General features: G+C 37.0%; 1 protein-coding gene across 12 annotated transcripts in view; it reads right to left on the bottom strand.

The window, feature by feature from the left end:
• Positions 1-22,552, bottom strand: part of Lrrk (Leucine-rich repeat kinase) — a 111,580-nt gene that overhangs the window by 37,565 nt on the left and 51,463 nt on the right. For 6 of the 12 annotated variants that reach the window (XM_069334565.1, XM_069334563.1, XM_069334574.1 and 3 more), the window contains 14 exons: positions 21,567-21,751; positions 21,018-21,289; positions 20,706-20,834; positions 20,020-20,187; positions 18,803-18,937; positions 18,417-18,562; positions 15,806-15,950; positions 13,356-13,526; positions 12,075-12,153; positions 11,670-11,894; positions 10,622-10,744; positions 7,914-8,116; positions 4,403-4,559; positions 1,816-2,033 (listed from right to left, as the gene is read on the bottom strand). In XM_069334565.1, coding sequence (XP_069190666.1) covers positions 1,816-2,033; positions 4,403-4,559; positions 7,914-8,116; positions 10,622-10,744; positions 11,670-11,894; positions 12,075-12,153; positions 13,356-13,526; positions 15,806-15,950; positions 18,417-18,562; positions 18,803-18,937; positions 20,020-20,187; positions 20,706-20,834; positions 21,018-21,289; positions 21,567-21,751 — 2,356 coding nt within the window. The remainder of the gene's footprint in view (positions 1-1,815; positions 2,034-4,402; positions 4,560-7,913; positions 8,117-10,621; positions 10,745-11,669; positions 11,895-12,074; positions 12,154-13,355; positions 13,527-15,805; positions 15,951-18,416; positions 18,563-18,802; positions 18,938-20,019; positions 20,188-20,705; positions 20,835-21,017; positions 21,290-21,566; positions 21,752-22,552) is intronic. The other 6 variants (XM_069334567.1, XM_069334569.1, XM_069334570.1 and 3 more) reach the window with 3 other exon arrangements.

Below are 22,552 nucleotides of genomic sequence, written 5' to 3'. Positions count from 1 at the left end.
ATAAGTACAGTATGCTGTGAATGAGTATACTAAAATGAACATTATACATGCATACTTCACTTAAGGAGTACTTATACAATGAATATTTGCACAAAATTTATAATTATTCAGTTACTTATACAGTACATTATAATAACGTTTTCTCTAAACCAAAGATTATTAGCACCTTTGTTTATATCTATCCACTCACACAACCTGCTCCTAAGTTAGAGCTTAGTTCATTCCACACTTGCTGCAATTGTTATTTTACTTACCACGCAAGTTATTATCTGCTCTGATCTGTAATAATTGGCACTTCTCACTGATCATCTTTCAATACTCTTGGCATTGTCAGAACATGTCAGGGTGGTATATCTTCCAAAAAAAAAAAACCTTCATTGATACAACCATGGCTTGAGGTGTTGTAAAAGTTTAAGGCACATTACATGTTTGCACAAGACTATGCAGCAGATTGTAGACTAATCTGATAAGGATATTACAGTATGAGTGATGGAGGTCGTACAATATCATGAATGCTATTGATAACAATAGTGCTGCATGGAGGAAGCAGCACAGACAACATTAAATACATGCCAAGAAAAATTATGGATAGAATGCAAGAATGATTTCACAGATTCTTATGAGCCACTTAATGCATGCATGCCAGCCCCTTATGAGCCAGAGATGCATGCATGCCTGGCCTACCAGCCCAGCCCAGCCCATCCTGGCTTGCCAGCCCAGGCCAGCCAGCCAGCCAGCCAGCCCCCAGAGCCAGCCAGCCCCAGAGCCAACCAGCCAGCCAGAGCCAGCCAGCCAGCCAGAGCCAGAGCCAGAGCCAGCCAGCCAGAGCCAGAGCCAGCCAGCCAGAGCCAGAGCCAGCCAGCCAGAGCCAGAGCCAGCCAGCCAGCCAGAGCCAGAGCCAGCCAGCCAGAGCCAGCCAGCCAGCCAGCCAGAGCCAGCCAGCCAGAGTTCCTAATTCTCCCATCCTCCCTCACTACTTCCCTCCCTTCCTGCCTACCTCCTAGCATCTCTCCCTCCCACCCTACCTACCCCTCCCTCACTGCCTCCCACCTAAGCTCCCCCATCCATCCACCCACCAGTCAGCCATCACTGACGCAATGCAGGCATTTGGAGCCGACATGGTGCACAGATGTTATTTGTTTGTACAGATATGTAAAACGTAGTCACGAAATGAACACTCCAGCTTCGTGACAAATCAAAATAACAGGAGCAATAGGTCGTGAATCTGTGAAGTCACAGGGTAGAAGGCACTCTAGAGTGGAGGTGCCAGATGCTGTCAGTGGGCAAACTGGACCATCTCCCATCCACCCACCACCCTGGGGCCGGAGTGACGCTTGACGGACCGCTTCCTTCCCGAACTTTGTTCGTGTAGTATTACTCCCCAACCCCAGTCGGGAAACTGGAACTTCCGGATAACTCAAGTTTGGAAACCAAGTGGTGCTCTGTACTAGGTACTTCAGGATATGATTCACAGCTAATTTAGTGACTATCTTTAAGAATGAACTTTAGGGGTAGTTCTAAATGAAATGGATTACAGGCACCACTAAATTGTTACCAGCATACTCTGTTCTGGAATGTCTACTTCAATGCTAGTACAGATTCCATAGGCTGATGTGTGCTAGCTACACGGTGCCACAGTTTGGCCCCTCCAGAAAAAATTACTTATATAGTTATATTTATTTATTATAAATAAATAAATAAATATATATAAATAAAAAACTGAAGTGTAGAAATGTGTGTCCACTTCATGTATGATATCAGATATTGTCCGGAACTCTAAACGCACACTCAGATCCTGTAGTTTGACGAACTTACCTCTCGAGGCATGACAAAGTAGTTCCTAATAATGTCAACAACTGCGTCATCTGCTAATATCCTAGTAATTAGTCTGGACCAAAATCCAGAGGGAAAATATGACATCAGCAGCAGTCTTCGTATCGCGGCGTGTGGAGCTGAACGATGGGTTACTTGGAGAGATGGAGCTTCTAAAGTTGGAGTTGTACTGGGTTCAGCATTTTCTTTCTTAGGGCTCCCTGGTGGATATCAATTTGTTTTACTATTACTGTATTTCTAAGAATAATCATAAACATATTCTTACATATGCACCACATAAAAATTAATTTCTGTATCCATTTCGACAAATTCGTAAGCTGCATAATAAATTTAAATACATAAGAGTTAACCCTCACTTTCCACTAATTTGGAAATACAGTACCAGTACCAAAAATTTATTTAATGAGCATTTAAAATGTAAAAAATTAAAAAATTTAAAAAAGCATGAGGCATGATTAACTTTGTGATAGTTGGTGGACGTTTTCACATATTTGATGAACTTTCTTCATTACCCAGTATATTCTTGCATCATCATGGCTTCCCAAATGCATTGCAATGAAAGTTGCATCACAAAATGCCCAATAAAGACATGAAATGTAATTTTGACTGCCATTGGTGTAATCCAACCAACCTTCACCCACCACTAATTTTGATGACTGTTGTATAACCTGTGTATGGGCCAGGAGAGAGCTGAAGTGACAAGAGCCATTGACCACTGACCCTGCCCCACAAGAGGGAAACTGAAGACAAACCCCCAACCATGACAGGCAGCATCAGTGATTAACTTGATTAATGCAGGAAATCAGCCAACCTAATATGAACTCTGGAAGAGATATGGCGGCAGCTCTGATATCCAACATGAACCAGAACCAAATAAGTCACGATGAAGGACAGAGCAGAGAAAGCTAATGACTGACAGGCTGAACTTTCCCAGCCCAATTAATGCCTAGTTCTTAGCTGGCCAATACAGGTAAGGTAAAGTAATAATCAGTTTAAAATGCTAGGCCTTTACAACCATATAGCACTTGATTGGGATGAGGATAAGTATTTGGGATAGGACAGAGGAAAGGAATGGTGCCCAACCACTTGGATTGTCAGGGATTGATGGTGCTTATTAACTAAAGGAGCCAAATGTCAAGACAGATTAGAACCTGAACACTGCAAAACCAAAGCTCACAAAGAATCACCTAGGTTAGCTTGGGGAAGGACCTAGGAGTCAGGTTCAACCCAATTGTAGCCATGACTCTAAACTTCAGAAAAATCTTAAGCTTTGGAGGATTTGGAAAATGCTAAGAAACATCCTTGAGAATAAAGGAAAAATGCCAAAAAGTAAAGTCAAAACCAAGCAAATCAAGGACCAAATTTCATGGGAAAATTAGGCATGGGAAGTAAATATTGACCAATAACATATAGAGAACCACTTTCCACTTGGAAATGCCCAGCTATGCCACAGAGAAAAAAATAAGTCACACAAACCACTCCCATGTCCAACACCTCCAGGAGGTAGATGCAGCAATACAGGGAAGACTGCTATACGAGGCCAACAAAATTGACAGGGTTCCACAGGAAATCATGTCCAAACAAAATTCTTTGACTCTGATTAAGGGCAAGGGAAAATCCACCAAAAGCCTGGGAAAATGCCTACACATTTCCCCATCACATCTTCAAGAAAGCAGAGCACAAAAAGGCCATGATGAACCCCTTGTGCCCCTACCAAGGAACAGGCAAGCCTTCCTGCCTGCTGGTAAAGGAGTGACAGCAGGACAAAGAACTGAACAAAAGAACTCTGATCCTAAGCACGAAGCACATGGCAGCCCACTCGAGCCATCCCCACTCTCTTTCTCTCCCATGGGAAGGTCAAAAGGCCCCAGCTCCCAGCTGGATTACCTATGCCAATAGATGGGAGGAGGCCTGGGCACCCAACAGCTCCCGACACATTGTATCCTATGAAAAAGGAAGACGTAAGAAAGGAGTGGAAAGCTAGGAGCAGCAGTCCATCAAATTCCAGAAAGTGCTCCAAAACCATATCCCCAGCAATTATAGAAGAGAAGGCCTGCAACGAAGTTCAAATCAACCAGCATAGGAAACATCATTTGAAGCTGGGAGGTAAACAAGTCCTGAAAAACAAACACCTTCTGGATGCCTGCCAGACTAGAAAAGGTGTTTATCTTCATAATGCAAAGTGGGGCAAACCGAAACCTAAATAAGTAATGGCCAGGTCACTACATGCCGAGGAAGAATACACTCACACAGACCCCTGTTTATGAAGTGAAAATGAACTGCCTTCCACAGTCTGCTATACTGTACATTGTTATTTAAGAAATACAGTATAAAAAATTTATCTTGATGCTATCTTTTAAGCTTATTATAGAGCCGTCATGTGGAATGGACTACCACCCTATGGCTTTTCCAATACCTTTTGATCTCTTTTTATTCAAAACCACATGTGGAGTTTTATTTTGAACTTAAAAATGATATTTATACATACTGTATATGGTTATGCACTGTTGAGTGGCCATTAAAAAATAACTAGTGGAAATAATATGTATAAACTGGCCAAAATCATTACCTATAGCCTCTGTTGTAAGTCCGTGAGCAGATAATGGTCGTTGCTTACGCTCCTCAGTATTAGCAACGTAGAAGGCAGAATTACCAACAATGGTAGATCCAGACGTGCTAGAGAACTTCTTGCTTCTCACAGTCCATCCTCTCGAACGTACTGGAATCTGAGGGCCAATTATTTCATAAATATTTTACTTTGTGTTTATCGATAATTTATATATATACAGTATATACAGTGTGTATGTATATTATATATATAAATATATATGTATATATATCTATCTAATTTTTCACAAACCACTGCCTCTCGTCTGTCAAATGGTTAAATTTCTTGACAAATTTTATTAAAAGTTTTCTGAAGAACATTTCATGACGGTATGAATGTACACATACTGTATGACGAAATAAAATTTGATAAACTATATTTAAGAATATTTGTTTTCAGTTACTGTATATTAGAATAGTTGTATTATTATATTACATGCTATACACTCACATGAACCAACACTCACTGCTTCAGCTAATTTGTTAATTATTACAATGACACAAACAATAAAAAAATTCAAGTAGCTGAAGTTAATTATATGTTAAAATACTTGGCTACAGCATATATCTACCTCTATCATGCCAAGTTTCCTCATCCCAGAGTCAATGCTGGACGCTACTATTTGGCTGATATGCTCACTTACTTATTGTATGGTATGAGTTGTATACAGTACCATATTTGGAAGCTTTATGTGCTTCCTAACATTCAATGGGCACAGTGCTTACGACCTCATTTGCTTTATGCACTCAAAGTCAACTTACACCTAATCTAGCTAACATTCTATGGACATATAATACATTCAATTATAAACAAATCCAGGGGAAATAAAAGCAGAAATTTGATGATAACGTACAGTAAAGAGAAGCAATTTGATAAAGTTTAAAAATTGTATAAATAAATGTGCTGTAATGAAAAAGATGGGCATGAACCACAGTATTAGTCAACAAGTAAATAATCACATATTTTGCTTCTAGTAGATAAAAGAAATATGAAAGTATAAGCTATGTAAACTAATATCATAAATAGCGACTCGTCTGTTATTTTTTAGTATCCAATATTTTTTTTATGTATTAACAAAACTGCTTGCCTCCAAGGTATAATAATATACTGTATTGTAATTCATAGCAGTTTCAGTACTGGTTATTATTATAATAAATTAAAAAGATTGGAAATAAATTTAAAAAACTACTGTAAAATATCCACTGAGGTCTGCTTACAAGAACACTAAAAGCCCTTTTGGACAGGATCATTATAGTCGGGGTTCGGTGACACTACATACGCAGAAAGAAAAATCTTTTCAATTGTCTTTGTTAGGTTATACTGGTGTTAGGCAGGAACTGAATAAGAACTCTCAAACATACCAGCAATGCAAAGAAGCAGCAAGAAACAAATACACAGCATTGAGAAGAGAGAAGCAGAAAGGAACTTTGAGAAAGGGATAGAGAACAAATGGAAAACAGATCCAGGCCTTCTCTATAAATTCATTAAAAACAAGCTGCATGTAAAGGATAAAATCCACTGAAAATGGGGAAACAGTTTCACAGAAAATGAACAAAAAATGTGCAAAACACTAAATGAACAGTTCCAAAGTGTGTTTTGCAAAATGAGGTTTTCAGAGAACCAGACACAACATTCATTTCCAGAGAACACCAAACAGTACATAGTTGAGAAGAGTCTCAAGGCAAAATGGAACAATTACTCAAGTGGCTAAGAAGAAATAAAACAGTTGGACCTAATGGAGTTTCACCTTGGGTGCTGAGAGAATGTGCAACTGAGCTGAACATTCCACTTCAATTGAAATTCCAAACATCTTTGAGTATAGGAAACTTAACAGCTATATAGAAAAAGGCAGATATAGTTCCAATCTACAAAAATGGTAGCAGAGAAGACCCTCTGATTATAGACCCATATCAAACCACCATGGTAGTCAAACCACTAGAAAAAAAATAGTTAAAACCAAATGGATAGAACACCTGAAGAGTAATGACATAACAGACAGTATTTTTTTTTAACAGAAAGATTCTGTTTGACAAAACTACTTAGTTTTTTATGATTGAGCCACAGAGTCCTACACAAGAGGTTGTTCTGGAAACTAGAACATGCTAGAGGAGTGACAGACACACTTCAGACATGGATGAAAAATATACTAACCGACAGACAGATAAGGGCAATAATCAGACACAATGTATCTGACTGGAGGAATGTTACTAGCAGAGCACCACAGGGTTCAGTTCTTGCACCAGTAATATTTATCATGTACATAAATATTCTACCAAAAGCAATAGAGAATTATATGAACATGTTTGCTGATGATGCTAAGCTACTAGGGAAGATAGGAAACCTATAAGATTGTCATGCCTTTTAACTGAATTAGAAAAATTAAGTGCTTGGATCACCATACAAAAAAACATAGGAAATGGAATTCAATGTGAATAAATGCCATGTTATGAAATGTGAAATAGAAGAAAACAGACCACACAATCTACAAATTATGTGGAAAGAACTTAACCTCTGCAAGAATTCTAATAAAGAAAGAGATCTTGAAGTGGTTCTGGATAGTAGACTGTCACCAGAGGAACACATAAAGCACATTGTATGAGGACCACATGCTCTGCTTTCCAACTTCAGAATCGCTTTTAATTACGTGGATAATGAATTACTAAAGAAACTTAATTACTTTTTGTGAGAAAAAATTGAAATAATTAGCAGTTGTAGGGTGCCTATATCTCAAGAAGCACATCAATATATTGGACAAGGTGCAGTGGCATGCTACAAAATGGCTACAAAATCCAGAACCGAAAAACAAGAGTTATGAAGAGAGGCTATATAGGCTTTGAGCTAAATATACCAAAACTAGAAGTTAGAAGAAAATATAGGTGATATGATCACCTCTTACAAAATAATAACAGGAATCGACTAAATTGGCAGAGGAATTCCTGAAACCAGGAACTTCAAGAACAAAGAGGCAGATAAAATATTAAAAGGATTTCTTTTGCAGAGGAGTAGACAGATGGAAACAAGTGAGAAAGTGGTGGAGGTCAAAACTGTCAGTAGTTTCATAGCGTTATATGGCAAAGAGTGCTGGGACAACGGACATAGCTCTCATTCTATACCTACACTTAGGTAATTATACACAATTTGTACAATTCATAATTTTGTTCAAAATTATACCAAAATAAATACTAAAAAAAAAAAAAGACATTAACATCATCATAGTTTTGAATGCAAGACAAAAGCACACTGGCAAGGGAGCTAGATGAACTGAAGGAGGAGCTCAGCCAATCTGCCTAGAATCAGAAAACCCCAGCTAAATTTTTTGCAAGTTTTTAAGCAACAATTTAGTTTTACTAAAGAACAATTTGCTAGCAAAAAAAACAGACAAAACACAAAGAAAATATGTCAAATCACAGACAAGGCAAGACCATCAACAGCTAAGAAATAATGGATATATTTCCCCTGGAAGAATGAGCACCTTTACCCTAACATCCATTCCGGGTAATCCACTACGCAGCTGCTCCTCCGAAGGCAGTAGAGAAGGAATTAGTAAAGTTCTGTTGTCCCAAGTGAGAGCCACCTCAAATTTGTTGAGTAAATTCACTATGTATGACTTGGCATCCACAGGGGCACACGTTGATGACTTGAACACGTGTTTAAGATCATCAAGTTTCATTATACCTGAAAAAATAGGACAAAAGAAATACCAGATAAGTACAGAATAAATGCAAGGTCACATTATATTTTACATTTAATTTTCAAAAAACAAGTGAACAACCTGTGACAAAAAAAATTAGAAGAAATAATACCAATAAGGAATCAAGTAAATATTAATTACAAACAAAAGTGGAGAAAGAAAATGAGCTACTTAATGATAATTCAAAAGGAAAACTTATGTACAACATATTTTCAACTACAGTACTTAACAATAAAATATTCTTGTGTACTAACCTAATTTTGCTTACTGGAGTTGAATTTAAGCTCATTAGTCCTACTTCTTAACACTTTCGCGCTCTCGGCGCTCAAAAAAAAAACAATACCCCAGATGCTTTCGGCACTTTGCGCGCCTACGCGGTAAGACCGAAAAGTGTACACTCTTTTGACTGTCCTGACAATAATTGAAGGCGCACGTATTTAAATTTGGTATCACTGTGTTCGCAATGAAATTGTCTATAAGAGCATACCTATAAAATGCCGCCCAAGCATAAGGAGTATCAACACCAAATAAAAAACTATGCAGATCACTCGCCGAGAGCGCCAAACAGCAACAAAATGTTTCCACTCTCTTAATGGTTGCGAAGCCTACAGTTGTCCTACATCGCTAATTTTGGTATCATTGGAATCGCAATAAAATTCTCTACACGGACATATGCATATGAATGTTTAATATAGGTAATTGCCCACCCGCAAGAGTGTGTGAAGTGGAGAGTAGTTAGCCGCGAGCGCACTGGCGAAAACACAGGGGGGAAATCATGCTTGGAAAGTTTATACGTTTCCTGACCCTACTTTTCTATGTACGTATTTCTTTTTTATACCAATGTGTTCGCAATAAAACTTTCTATAAGATGAACTGTATAACATTTGTACAAAGCATGTGTAAGAGAAGCGCCAAATATAGAACCACGTCGCTCAGTATGCGTTCGCGGCAGAAACGAACGCATTGTTTTCGTTCGTTTGATGTTTGTCATGTTTATACTTGTTGAAACATTTTATAATTTGTATGACAGTGATCGCAGTAAAATTCCCTACACAGACATATACATAACACATACAAATATTTCCCACGTGTTGGATATATCAACGGCTAAAGGGAACCCACTGCCACACGCTCGCCACACCCCCAAACATACTTTGTGTATTTTTTTTTTTACTCATAGAAGTTTATGTGATATAATATTCATTCTGGTACCAAAACATTTGCAAATAAATTCTCTACAAAACAAAAGTATCCCCATCCATTTCGGTTAAAAAATGTAATTTATAGAAATATTTTTTCGATGGACGAGAAAAGTAGGCTGTTATGCGGAATCGTAAGAGAAAATGGCGACGAGTTATCTCTAATCTAAAGCGCGAAAGTGTTAACCTTTATTAATTGGTTTATGTAGTTTTACATAAACAGAGTGCAGTAAACAGTTTTCAAGTGTACTGAGCTCTCTTATATATATATATATATATTTGAAAAAAGGAATGGAATGTGCCTATATTCACTCTATAATTGCATTCAATTTCATCTCTACTCTGATACTGAAAAATTCTTTCTATGCAGATAATTTGTCCTTGACTGCCCTATCAATTCCCTGAGGATATTGCATGTGGTTATCTTATTTAGTTCCATTAATCTTCGCTGTTAACTCATACCTTTCAGATCTAGGTATGAAAATCAGAGGTATGTCTGTTGACATCCCTCTGATTTTCTCTAGATTCAATTTATGTGAATGATTTATGATTTTCTGACAAGATAAAGATTCCATACTGTGTTATCTTGAGGTTATCTTGAGGTTATCTGTGCTACATAATCTAGAATTTATTTGATACATATGGTACAATTCCAATTCAATAGTACAATTCAATAGTACAATGTCCTAAACAATTCCTAATTCATATTTCTAAAGACATTTCTTATGCTGGCCAACCTACAGGATGCCACTTGTGATACAGTATATGTTTGACATATAATGTATATACTTTGGGAAACACATTTGTTGTGATAACCCGCAAGTTATTTCTTTGTGCCCGATTCTTGAATAGTTTCTTCACTCCTTAAATATTTTGTGTCTAGTATCCAGACCCCAATACCAAGTTTCATTACTCTGCACTTGCTGCAGAGATGTTGATGTCGTCTAGTAGCTCCTTCCCAGTGATTACAATATCGAAGAGTAAAATTGGTTAGAAATTAAATATTTTTCAATGTTAATTCATCGTTGAATCAATGTAGATGACATCGATTCTGCAATGAATTGCCATTACTCTTGAATACTATACCCACAGGGTTGTTAGACCATTCTTTCAGAGTGTCATCTTGAAGTTTCTTGCAATTTTCCACAATATTTTCCCCCTCATATGCATCATCCACAAGCATTGAGGGAAAGAAGTAAATCCTATCTGGAAGATCATTTACGTACATCACGAATAAGTCTTAGTAATGTACTAATCCCTACTGAACTCTACTGGAGACATTTTACTCACCATTACGTGCAAAAGGGTTGATTTCTCTTATGGTGACCACATGGGCTAACATATCACACAGCCATTGAGGGTCAAGGAAGTACAAGTCCTTCAGAGTTGCATCTTCATAATGAAGCATAACACCTGTTGGAATGGCAGCAATATGACTTTCCAATACCAAGTTTATATTATATTTTATATCTATACTATTAGATAGAATATCGGTCTGTTCAAAGTTGCGAGACCAGACGCTAGGAGAACCTCTGCCAATCTCAAATTGGCAGAGGGAGTGATCTGGGGTATGAGATGAACACAGGTTAGTCAGAGTCTGCAGAATTCAAAAGGGAACAGCATGCCAGGGATCACATTCAGAAATCCCATGACAATTTTTGGCACTGCATGCCGGCTACACAGTTAAATATAAAAAAAAAGTCAAAACATTTTTTGTTCTTATAGAAATATACATCATTATTCATTGATCATAGGCATATTAACATAAATTTCCTACTATTCAAACTAAGGCCATGATCCCATAAGCCACAGGTTCCAAAAGGGGGGAAACTATTATATCCTGTGTGAATGTCATTAAATTTTATGAAGACATGGTGACATTTCCTCTAATTGTGCTATTAATAATATTGTAGGATGGAAAAAGATAGAGATAAAGAAGGGGAAATATGGGTGGAAGGGGAAAGGAGGGAGAGGGGTAAGTGTGGGGGAATGAGGGAATGAAGGTGGTGGAGCAGAGGGGTATATGGGAGGAGAGGGGCCCATACAATTTCTGAGAGAAGGGGGCGAAGAATGAAGAAGGAAGGAGGACCAACGGAATAGGGGAGTGGGGTTAAGGGGAAAAGAGGGAGGGGGAGGATGAAGGTAATGGGGGAAAGGAAGGGATGAAAAAGGAGAGATATAGATATAAGAGAGATAGATATAGATATAGAGATATAGAGAGAGATATATATTGTTATAGTCAGATACTCACCAAATTCAATTAAGTTTATTGAGATAGTAAAATACATCTCAAAGGGCTAAAGTAGCTTAGGCTATTTCTACCCTCAGAGATACTCACCATTCTCATGGAGAAAGGTTGTGCCCTGATTGAGCTCTGCTACATCTCTGAACGGACGGTGGCCTCTGCTAGACATCTCTTGCGTAACAAGAGCCTGATACTTGTCTGCAGGCAAAACTGGATCACGGCCCTGAACACGCCGTTCCAGAGCTAGAACACCAACCACATCTTCTAATGCAAGGTAGGAGGCAGGGATGCGCTGCTCAAGTAACCGTTCTTTGCTTCCTGATGGTGTACGACAAACATGTTACATTTTTTAGCAAAATATTCAGATACACTGTGATAGTAAAAAATGCATCTTCTCATTACAAAATTAATCTCTTGATAGTTTTGGGAACCATGCATACAGACCATGGGGAATATGCTCCTTTCTAGACACCGAACAACAACCTGACTTTTAATTACCAGGAGTTTTGAGACTGAAGACGGTATCATATACCAAGTTGCATAGAAGTTTTAAGTTGTGTCTAGTCTTGCAGCTCACCTGCAAAAAAAATAAAAGGAAGTTGACTTTGTAATGTGAAAAATGTACAAAACCCCTTTCTTTCTTATACGGCTACAAGCAAACTATTATGCAAAACAATGCCATATTTTTGTCATAACATCTAAGAAACTCACACAAGTGCTACTCTTTAAAGTATCTTTTATCACTTTGAGCCCCTATTTAACGTTTGAGTGTCAATATCACAAAAGTAAATGTTTTAAATGCCAAGTAGTTATCTAGGGGTACAGCCTGGTGAGCTGAGTTGCCAAATTGTGCCTGGAAAGGCTTTTGAATTTATGTAAAGGACTTTCCAGTCTATATTTTGAACTGGATTGAATATTCTATGGTATCCTCCCAGCACTAGTATGACCTAACAGAATACTGATCTACCCAGATTGAGGCAAATCATGACCAGAGGTTAGGAGGAACATGCATTAGCATGCAAACCAATGTACTGAGAAATAACATTAAAAACGATGTATGAATGAGAAAATCAGTAGGAGCCATGAGGACGATTTGAACCTGCACACTGGGTTCCTGTACACACGCCTTAGACCACTACACCACGATATGGTCAAAAGCAATGCAACCTAGGATTCAATTGAATCTTCACGAGGTCCTGAGGTTTCCACTGAAGCTCAGTCAGGGTTTCACACATTTCTGCCATGCACTCTGACTATGGGGTTGCATTGCTTTTGACTATGTCATGGTGTAATGGTCTAAGGCATGTGCAGGACAGTACCCAGTATGCAGGTTCAAAGCCTCCTTGTAGTTCCTACTGATTTTCTCAATGAGCAACCAAATTTACTGATCAGAAAAGTATTTTTCATATAATGAATACTTAAACATGCATTTTTGGTTAATTTCACAAGGTTTATCATTTTTTTTTCCTGTCTGCTCGATACCTGCTTGATGGGGTTCTGAGAATTGTTCTACTCCCTATGCCAGGCTCGAGGCCAGGTTTAAATGTCTACTGTCATTTAAATACATACTATATTGTTTATCAATATATGTAACAGAAGGTATAACATTTAAATGTTTATGTAGATGTTATTGTCAGTTGAAAAATTTGATTTAAGACAGATGGAAAACTTAAGAACAAACAACAAATTGTAATATTGATGAGTTTGCTAAATGAACAACACAACTTTGGAGACCAAAAAAAAAAGTGGGAAAGAAAGAGGCTGCTGTCTATGCTATACCTCTATGGTATCCAACACTCGTGGTAAGCCCAGTTTGTCAGCGTCAATAACATTGATAAATTTGTCACGAATCAGCTGCTGTAGATCTTCGCTCCATGATGGTGGAAACTTTTCTTTCACAAGGTCATAGTGAGTGCCAACTATCAAAACAGGAGAGTTGGGAGCTCGTGCCTTGAAGGAAATATGTACTAGATTAGTTTATGTTTTAAGGACAAACCTGTATTTTAACTTAAAAGATTAGTACAATACAATATGTATTAATGTCACCATTATGTAGGAAATGGCAGCATATTTTATATAAAGAATTGTGTAAAGAATTGTAAATCATTTAACAATTACTGTATAGTATATACAGTATTTCAAAGGGATCTCAAAGTTCTACTGAAAAGCCTGTTAGTCAATCAGTGGAAAGGAATGAACAATGTATAACTAAAAAAAAATGTAATGTTCATATAATTTTTAAGGATGATTTGGAAAAGCCTAGAACAAAGCAAATAATCTACAATCAGAATTCTTTGTACCAAAGTTCTCTGCACTGAAATTGTCCATTTGCCTAAAAATAATGACCCAGTAAATTACAGTAATGAATACTGGAATTATTCATCAAACAAAATCTGAAAAAACCTATAGACCAGTATCCCTAACTTACATACCACACAAAGCAAGGTGTGGTGATCATCGGAAAAAACAAGTAACAAATCTGAAAGGAAGGGATGTTGTGACATACCACCACCAAGGGTTCAGGTATGGCAAATTTTGCCTCACAGGTTTAAGAGGTCTATGACCAGGTGACAAAGATTAAGCAAGAAAAGGGTAGGTAGACTGTATTTTCTTGGACTGTCAGAAAGCCTTTGAGACAGTACCACATAAAAGGTAAGGTGCTTCAGTGGATAAGGGAGTATCTAAGCAACAGAAAGCAGCAAATAACTGTGACGGGGTAGACATCAGAGTGGCGAGATGTCATCAGCAAAGTGCCACAGGGCTCTGTACTTGGACCCATCCTGTTTCTGATATACTGTATATAAACGATCTTTCAGAAGGTATAGATTCGTTCCTCTCGATGTTTGTTGATGATGCAAAAATTGAAAAGAATCAAGACAGATGAAGATAGACAAAGACTACAAGACAACCTGGACAAACTGGAGGAATGATCTAGAAAATGGCTACTAAAGTTTAACTCAGTGAGGTGTAAAGTAATGAAATTAGATGAAGGGAGCATGAGGCCAAACACAAGGTACTATCTGGGAGGTGAAAGCCTTCAAGAGTCAAGTAGAGAGAATGATCTGGGGTTTGATATCACACCAAACATCTCTCCAGAAGCCCACATCAACAGGATATCATAGTGGCATATGCTAGATTGGCCAATATAAGAACTGCCTTTAGAAATTTGTGTAAGTAATCATTCCGAACCTTGTATACCACATACGTCAGACCAATCATGGATTATACAGCTCCAGCATGGATTCCATATTTAGTCAGGTACATGATTAAATTGGAGAAGGTTCAAAGTTTTGCCATCAGACTAGTACTTGAGCTGAAGGGTATGAGCTATGAGGAAAGACTACAGGAACTAAACCTTTCATTGCTGAAAGACAGAAGAGTTGGAGGAGATATGATCATCACATACAAGATTCTCAGGAGAATTGATAGGGTACATAAAGACAGATTATTTAACACAGGTGGTACATGTACAAGGAAACATAGGTGGAAACTGAGTACTCAAGTGAGCCAAAGACATTTGAAAAACTTTTTTGGCGTCAGTAGTTAACAAATGGAAAGCACTAGGCATTGATGTAGTGAGCAGACTCCATACACAGTTTCAAATGTAGATAAGATAGTGCCCAATAGGCTCAAGAATCTGCACACCAGTTGATTGAAAGTTGAAAGGTGGGACCAAAGAGCGCAGGCTCACCCCCGCAAGTATAATTAGGCGTGTACTCCACACTCCTCATTACTTGACACAAACATATGCACTACTGTAAAGAGTAATAATATTTGTATTTTATCTGTCATTGTACCTCTGTCATTATTTCTATAATGAGCAATTCAATAATGTTTTGTGCAGCAGAGGTTTGTTCATCAGAGTAAAATTATTCCAATATATGCCACTTTTCATCTTCATTAGTTTATTTCTTTCTCAACAGTTATCACCTAAATGCCAGTAAAACCCTTCACAATCGAAAGATATTTGACATTTTATGTAATTAATCCAGGGATAGAAAGTGAATTGAGGACGTTGGTCACTTGTGAGTTGAACACGGTTGTAGATTAAATATTACACAAACATTATCAAGCATATATGAGCAACACAAGTGCAGACTTGAAATTTAGTTAAAATACAAGAACTTGCTTCTGTAGGAAATGTTTATATATGTTTCCTAAAGAAGTACTCCAATAAATATTTTCTCTTAAGGCAATCAAGACTGCATATACTGATAAGAGATACTTACTTGAATATTAACAAGCCACTGTAATATTTCTGCAACACCCCTCTCCCCATCACTGATCTTCCACACCACAAGATAGAGTGATCGCTTAGAGAGGAAGTACTGGTGTGTAGCGTAATATTCCTTTTGACCACCAAAGTCCCACGTCCTAGAAAAATAGTGCTTTGTAGTCTAATGCCTTTCTTTTTTTGTATACGAGTAAAAACCCATTATGGAAGCTCTTTCATGTACCTAAAGCTGAGGGCTGTCTCTAAAATCTCCAGTTAAATTAAAGGAATTACAAAATTATATAGATTTTTATGACCAAAATAACTAAAAAATCATCAAAAAAGAGCAGAGAGTTCACACTAAAGTACAGGCGAAAAATAAGTACTGCAATATTTACTTGGGAAATATATGAAGCCTTTAAAATATCTATCCCACTTGACTAAGCATGATTTTACATTTACATTCATACCTAGGGTAAGGAAAGCAGAGTTACATCTTAATTCAGTTCAGCTTCAAAACAAGCCAGTAAGCAATAAATAAATAAATAAAAAATTATGGCAGAATATTTAATAACACATTTCTTGAATAGATTAATTGTTTAAACTATTGACAGCTGATAACAACTAGATGGTTAAATGAAGGAATTTCTGAGATTCCACATTCAGCTGTTGTCAAAGATATGTTCCCATGTGTCCTTGGATAGGATTATTCAATTTGTAGGATCACAATAGGTGCAAGGAGTTACTTCTGAATTTGCAGTCCAGCCTAGAATAACTGACAGAGGTAATTTTATAAAACTCACCGAGTTCTTTGGAACACTCCCTTGATACTACAGGTAACTGCCAACAAGTACTTATTAACTATTGGTTGGCCTGACTGGCTACCTATACCAGCCACAACCAGGCAGTAGTGTCATGCCCTTGCTCAGTTGCCTGACTTCAGCCCCCCTTATGTACTATACTCCCTGACTTTTTCCTATAGGCACACGAGTCCATTCGGCTATTACCTCGGTGCATGTAGGAACAGTTGTTGTTGCTATTTGTACTGTGTTTATCTTTACCTGTCACAACCATTTCAATTCTTTGTTAGGTGCCCAAACAAAGTAGGTTAGTGATTGCTGAGCACTTGTGTCTTGACCTGACCTCCTCTTACACTTCATAGGATCTGTTAACCAGTATAAATAACTATGTTGATACTGAATTATGAAAAAGCCCTGGTATTCTTTGTTATGTCGCTAAAACATATGAAGTGTAATGGAGGAATGTAACGTTGCATGAAGATGGCAAACTATGTGGGGAAATATTTCTCTCTTTATGCCTGTCACAGTAAAGAAGCAGAGCCTAGCAAGAGGACAACAGAACATGTTCTACGACATTATTTACATTGACCTTGGTTAAAAAATTTGTGATGTTATTTGGTGGCCAAACTATTGTAATAGTTTGTGGTATCTGAAGTATGGACACTACACCATTAAGGTAAATGTCTAAATTGTCATTTGTTACATGATCTACGATTGCATTTTATTTATTTATTTATTTATTTATGCATATACAAGAATGTACATAAGGAATGTGAGGATACAAATATGGTAATTACAGTCTTGTAAAGCCACTAGCACGCGCAGCGTTTCGGGCAGGTCCTTAATCTAAGAAAATTTTAAGGAGGTAAATACTTGCAAAATTTATAGACAAAAAATGATAACAGATTACATGGAATGAAAAAAAAAAGATGAGAGAAAATTATAGGTACAGTATATTAAAGCACATAGGTAGCTATGATTGATTGCAATGACAGCTTAAAATGGTAGTTGACAACAAATTGGTAGGCACAATACAGCAGAAACAATATAAGATTGATTGCAATGACAGCTTGAATGGTAGTTGACAAAAATTGGTAGTCACAATACAGCATATGGCTAGCACATAAAAGAAGACAGCAATGAACACAATGATAAGGTTGTTTGATATTACATAAAAATTAGGAGATTGGGTAACACTAGGTACAGAGCAAATTTAAAGCTTAGTTTTAAAGCATTAGTTTTGTATCCTTCTTATTGGACATTAAGGTCCAGTACTATGGTAATTGGCAAAACTGCCTAGTTCAGCATGGAGGGGTGCTATATAGGGTATTATGACAATCACCTCTTATGTCTTTTGCATTCCCATTCCTGGCTTCAAAGTTGATTCTTCTCTACCCCATTCAAACACTGGAAATACAAATCACACCAAGCCTGGCAAGTAAATTGAGACTAGGCTCAGCTATTTTTGCTCCATTTTAGGATGCAGACAGGGACAACCTGCTCAGAATGGAGTGTTTAATTTCACTTTATGCCCAATTTTTAGTATCTAATATATATTCAATGTTATACCTATTTTGAAGCTAAATTAAAAATATTTTTAAATAATCACTAGAGAAAACCCTGCAATATTTTTAATTAATGATCTTATCAGGCTTAGGATAAGCCTGATAAGGCTTATCAAGGTGCAAGCTTATCAAGGCTTATTAGCGCAAGCCCTAAGCCTCTGGCTGTCCAACTAGGGCAATGGCAGAAAGAAAATGCAGCTTGAACAATATTTTCTAATAATACTTAAAGGACTGTAAAACTGAAAACATGAGAATTACAAACCTGAAAACCACTGGACCATAGTTACTATGGCCTCTAACTTTTTTCTCGTATATCCAGTCTCCAATATCAACACCAACAGTGGACATGCTGGTGCCTCGTGAAGTACGTGTATTGATGTTTTTATTTCCCATTCTTTTTGCCCAGTGCTATAAACAATTTGCAACGTTACCAAAAAAGTATTACATTTATTTAATATTTACAATAATTATTTTGCCGAAATATGATCATGCATATCCGATTAATGCTTTCATGTTAACATTATATTTTCTGAGTTGCATACTACGTGTGCTTTAATGGGAAATGTATTCCATATATTTAAATAACTAATCGTTTTAAAATATAAATTATTTTTGTAATACAAAGATAAAAGCTATGTTAGCACTCACTTCAGCTGGTTTTTTTCTGTATGATCCAGTCCCTTCATGCCGTAGTTGCTCCAGAAGTGAAGTCTTCCCAATGCCTTGAACTCCGACTATCATCAACTTCATTCTTGCATATGGTCTTGCATCCTCTAGTATGCTCTGCAAAAATGTTAATTTAGTTGAGCGCAGTTATTCAAGGGTACACTGAGAAATGTCCTTAATCACACGAATGACCTACTTTTTTGGCAAACATTCAAACAACAGCTTTACTGAATGATTTTCAACATGTTCTCCAGCATAACATTCTTCTCTTAATAATTTTTTTTAAGTAAATGCCACTAATAAAGGCATCAGCTCACTATAAGATAAACAAAATAATGACCCACCAAAATCTCCTACAATTAAAACTTAGAATTAACAAGAATACCAATTATGGCTCAGCAAACTAGCATTAACATATCAAAACACACCAACAGTTACCAGGTGACAGCACTATTGACACAAAGGATCAAGGTAGCCAGCATCTCACTAAGTCCTGTTATCCACCCATTACCAAGCTAGCTTTGTGGTGGCCTATTAACTTCTTTTTAGTTTGCATTTTTGTTTGCATTTACACCTATCCCAGACCTGACATTCTGGTCAGGAATAAGAATTCTTCATTATCTCCCTTTCCCCCATTCTTGGCTAGGCAAGGGTGGAATGAAAAAGATCCCATCACACAGAGGATGTAAGGTGTTACATCCATGGAAGAGATGCATATTGCCAAAAGAAATGACTAAGTGGGTTGCTCAGAATGACTAAGTGGGTTGCTTTGTTTTTCATTCTGCTACAGTACCAATATTCTAACTTCTTTATGCTTTCAATGACAAGCCTCTCTCTCTCTTTTTTATACACATTCTTATTTATGAATATCAAAAAACAGCTCTTATAATGATTCTTCAAAGATCAAAATGTAGGATCATCTGGGAAAAGTCATCTGGGAAAATTTGTACACAAGGTTCTTATCTTGAGGAGCAGTAGCGGCTGAAGGGAACAAGATGTCAAAACATACCCAGTGATGTAAACCAATCAAAAGCTGCAATGCAGCAATCAGGCATTAACACAACCTTCTCATAATGATTCACACTACATTACTTCAAGGGCCTTTAGCTTTCCATAACTACATATCTATTTTTGGTATTAAACAAGAAATATTCAAAATCATAAATTTCATAATTATGTGTCACCATATAAACACTGACCTTGAGATAACCAATGACATCCATAGTTTTGTATTTCTTGCTTTCAATCATGGACTTGAGAGGCTCTTGTAATGAACATGCTCGGGTGTTGAGATTCCAGAGGCGGGACAAGAGCCCCATCTCAGGTGGCAGCTCCGTAATATCAATATTTCCAGATATGTTCAGGACCTGTGAAAAATTTTAAATTTGAAGAACATCAGGAATCCGTTAAGTACTGTACCAAATACAGTGAACATTTGATACAGGATAATATGGTTATTTAATTTAAAACCATTATCTGACCATATCTTGTATATCACTGAATTGCATAAAACTATTTAGGGAAATGCAAAGTTGAGAGTAGGCTTCATTTGGATACAAAGTTTTGCCTATAAGGAAAATTATTATGATACTTCTGAGCAGCCCTTTTGCTGTGCATATATAACCCCTCTTCCGACGTAACAGCATAGTTACTTTAACTTTGATTTTGACTATATCAATGAAAAATTGTATTATGACATTCTAACACCTCCAATGCACACTTTTTTTTTTCCATCTCAAGAAATTTGTGTTCTTTTATGTTTCTATGTTCCAAAACAGTCTCTTGCCCTTCAAGAAAAACTTTCCACATTCTATGTGAAAACCTGCTGGTATAATTAAGTCCAATTTCCAAATAGTTTGTAATGAATTTCATAGTTTTAACTTACAGATAAATTTGTAAGCTCGTGAAGTGTTGTAGGCAAATCACGCAAAAGGTTGTTGCTAACATCCAACATGGAGAGATTTGGAAATAACAACCATGATTTCCTAGGCGTACTGGTTCGGACGGGGCTTGTCTGAAATTAACAGTGCCATAAGTTGTTACAGTTTTACCACACAAATCTTATTTTAGATATCTACCTTTAAAATTTTGATCATGATTAAAATGCAAATAAATTAACAAAAAAAGCTATATAATAAGGTACAGTATATTATTAGTACAATACAGTATGTTTAACTAAATTGAAAAATTTACTTACTTCATTATCATCAACTTCATTCAGTAATGAAAATTCGTTGTCATCTAGATACAGGCAGAGTCGAGTCAACTGATTATCAGCCAAGATTAACGTTCGCAGAGATTCTAGGCGAATATGACGACGATGGATGCAGTGACCAGGCGTAGGGGAAGTACCAAGAGGAGAACTTGTACCCCCTCTTACTCGAGGCACGTTCAGATTCTGGCCAAACTTGCGGCCTATAGAATTGTGTTGTGGGAGGAAGGAAAAGGGTAGGTGTTTACTAGTTCTAGCTACTTGCACAACATAGGGATGGGAGAAGAAACAGTAACACCATTTGTAGTGCAGGTACAAAACAAAATTTGCATACTGTATTGTGATAAGCCATGATGCTGTGACCATAAACATTCATGTAAAAACCAAAGCTAGATTTCATCAATTATTCTCTGTGCAGAGCAATACTACAATCAAATGTAAATTATAGAGCAACTTAAGACATTGGTTCCTAAATAATATTTTACTAAATATAGAATATATAATATGCACCAATTCTCAAATTAAATACAATACCTTGACATAAAAATCTGCTACTCTTTGAGAGTTCTGCGAGAGCATAACAAGATGATAAAGTAGACTCGAGGCTTTCCAGGGACTCACTATGGGCCACAGTGGGCCAGGCTCGGATACGATTGTGAGACAGGTCTAACTGCTTCAACCCAACTGGGTAACTGCTGGCTGAACCCATTTCGTTTAGTCTGAATAAAATGGCAAATGGTAGAATTATAATATGCTCCAAGAGTATTGTTTTACTAAAGCATTGCAGCAACAACAGACAATAATGTGAGTGAAAAATGAAATAGCATACATAATATATAGCTACCCCGGGCCGCGGGGACGTTGAGCCCCGAAATCATCGCAAGGTAACCGCAAGGTAAACCCCTAATAATGATAGTCTATACATCAATTTTAACCCCTGCACTGCGCACCTGTTCTTGGCAAAAACTTCATAGTGCAATTGTAAAGGACATATTTTTGTTGTTTCTTATAAATGTTCAGGTAAAGTTAATGTCAAAATGTTTCCAAACTTAACTTTTTTCATTTCAAAACACAAAGAGTGATGAAAACATTTAAAACATTAAAATATAGCCTAATTAAAACAAAAAAAATGTACAACTCTCAGAACGAGATTTCTCGGTTGGCGCAGCACAGTGGTTAAATCTTCCTAATAACTATTATAATAATCAAAACATATGAAAATGCAAGTGAATCTTCACATCAGACTTCTTTTATTAACAACTTCATAACATGTATCATTTTAAATTAAGACTTTTAAAACAAAGTAGGCAACATTGACAACATGCATGTAGAAAAATACACATTACTATTACTGCTAATATTATACACGGTGCTAATATTATAATACCTCCCTTGTTTTTTGTTTTTTTGTAATAGTGACCATTTGCCTTGCACCAGATTTCCAGATCTGTCAAGAATTTGATTAAATTTTATTTAGTTGACAAAAAAGTGCAGTAGTTCCACAGCCTCCTTAAGTAGCC

Source organism: Procambarus clarkii, chromosome 31 (genome assembly GCF_040958095.1).
Source record: "Procambarus clarkii isolate CNS0578487 chromosome 31, FALCON_Pclarkii_2.0, whole genome shotgun sequence".
NCBI lineage: Eukaryota > Metazoa > Arthropoda > Malacostraca > Decapoda > Cambaridae > Procambarus > Procambarus clarkii.
The sequence above is the reverse complement of the archived record's forward strand: the minus strand, read 5'-3'. Positions and strand labels throughout refer to the sequence as shown.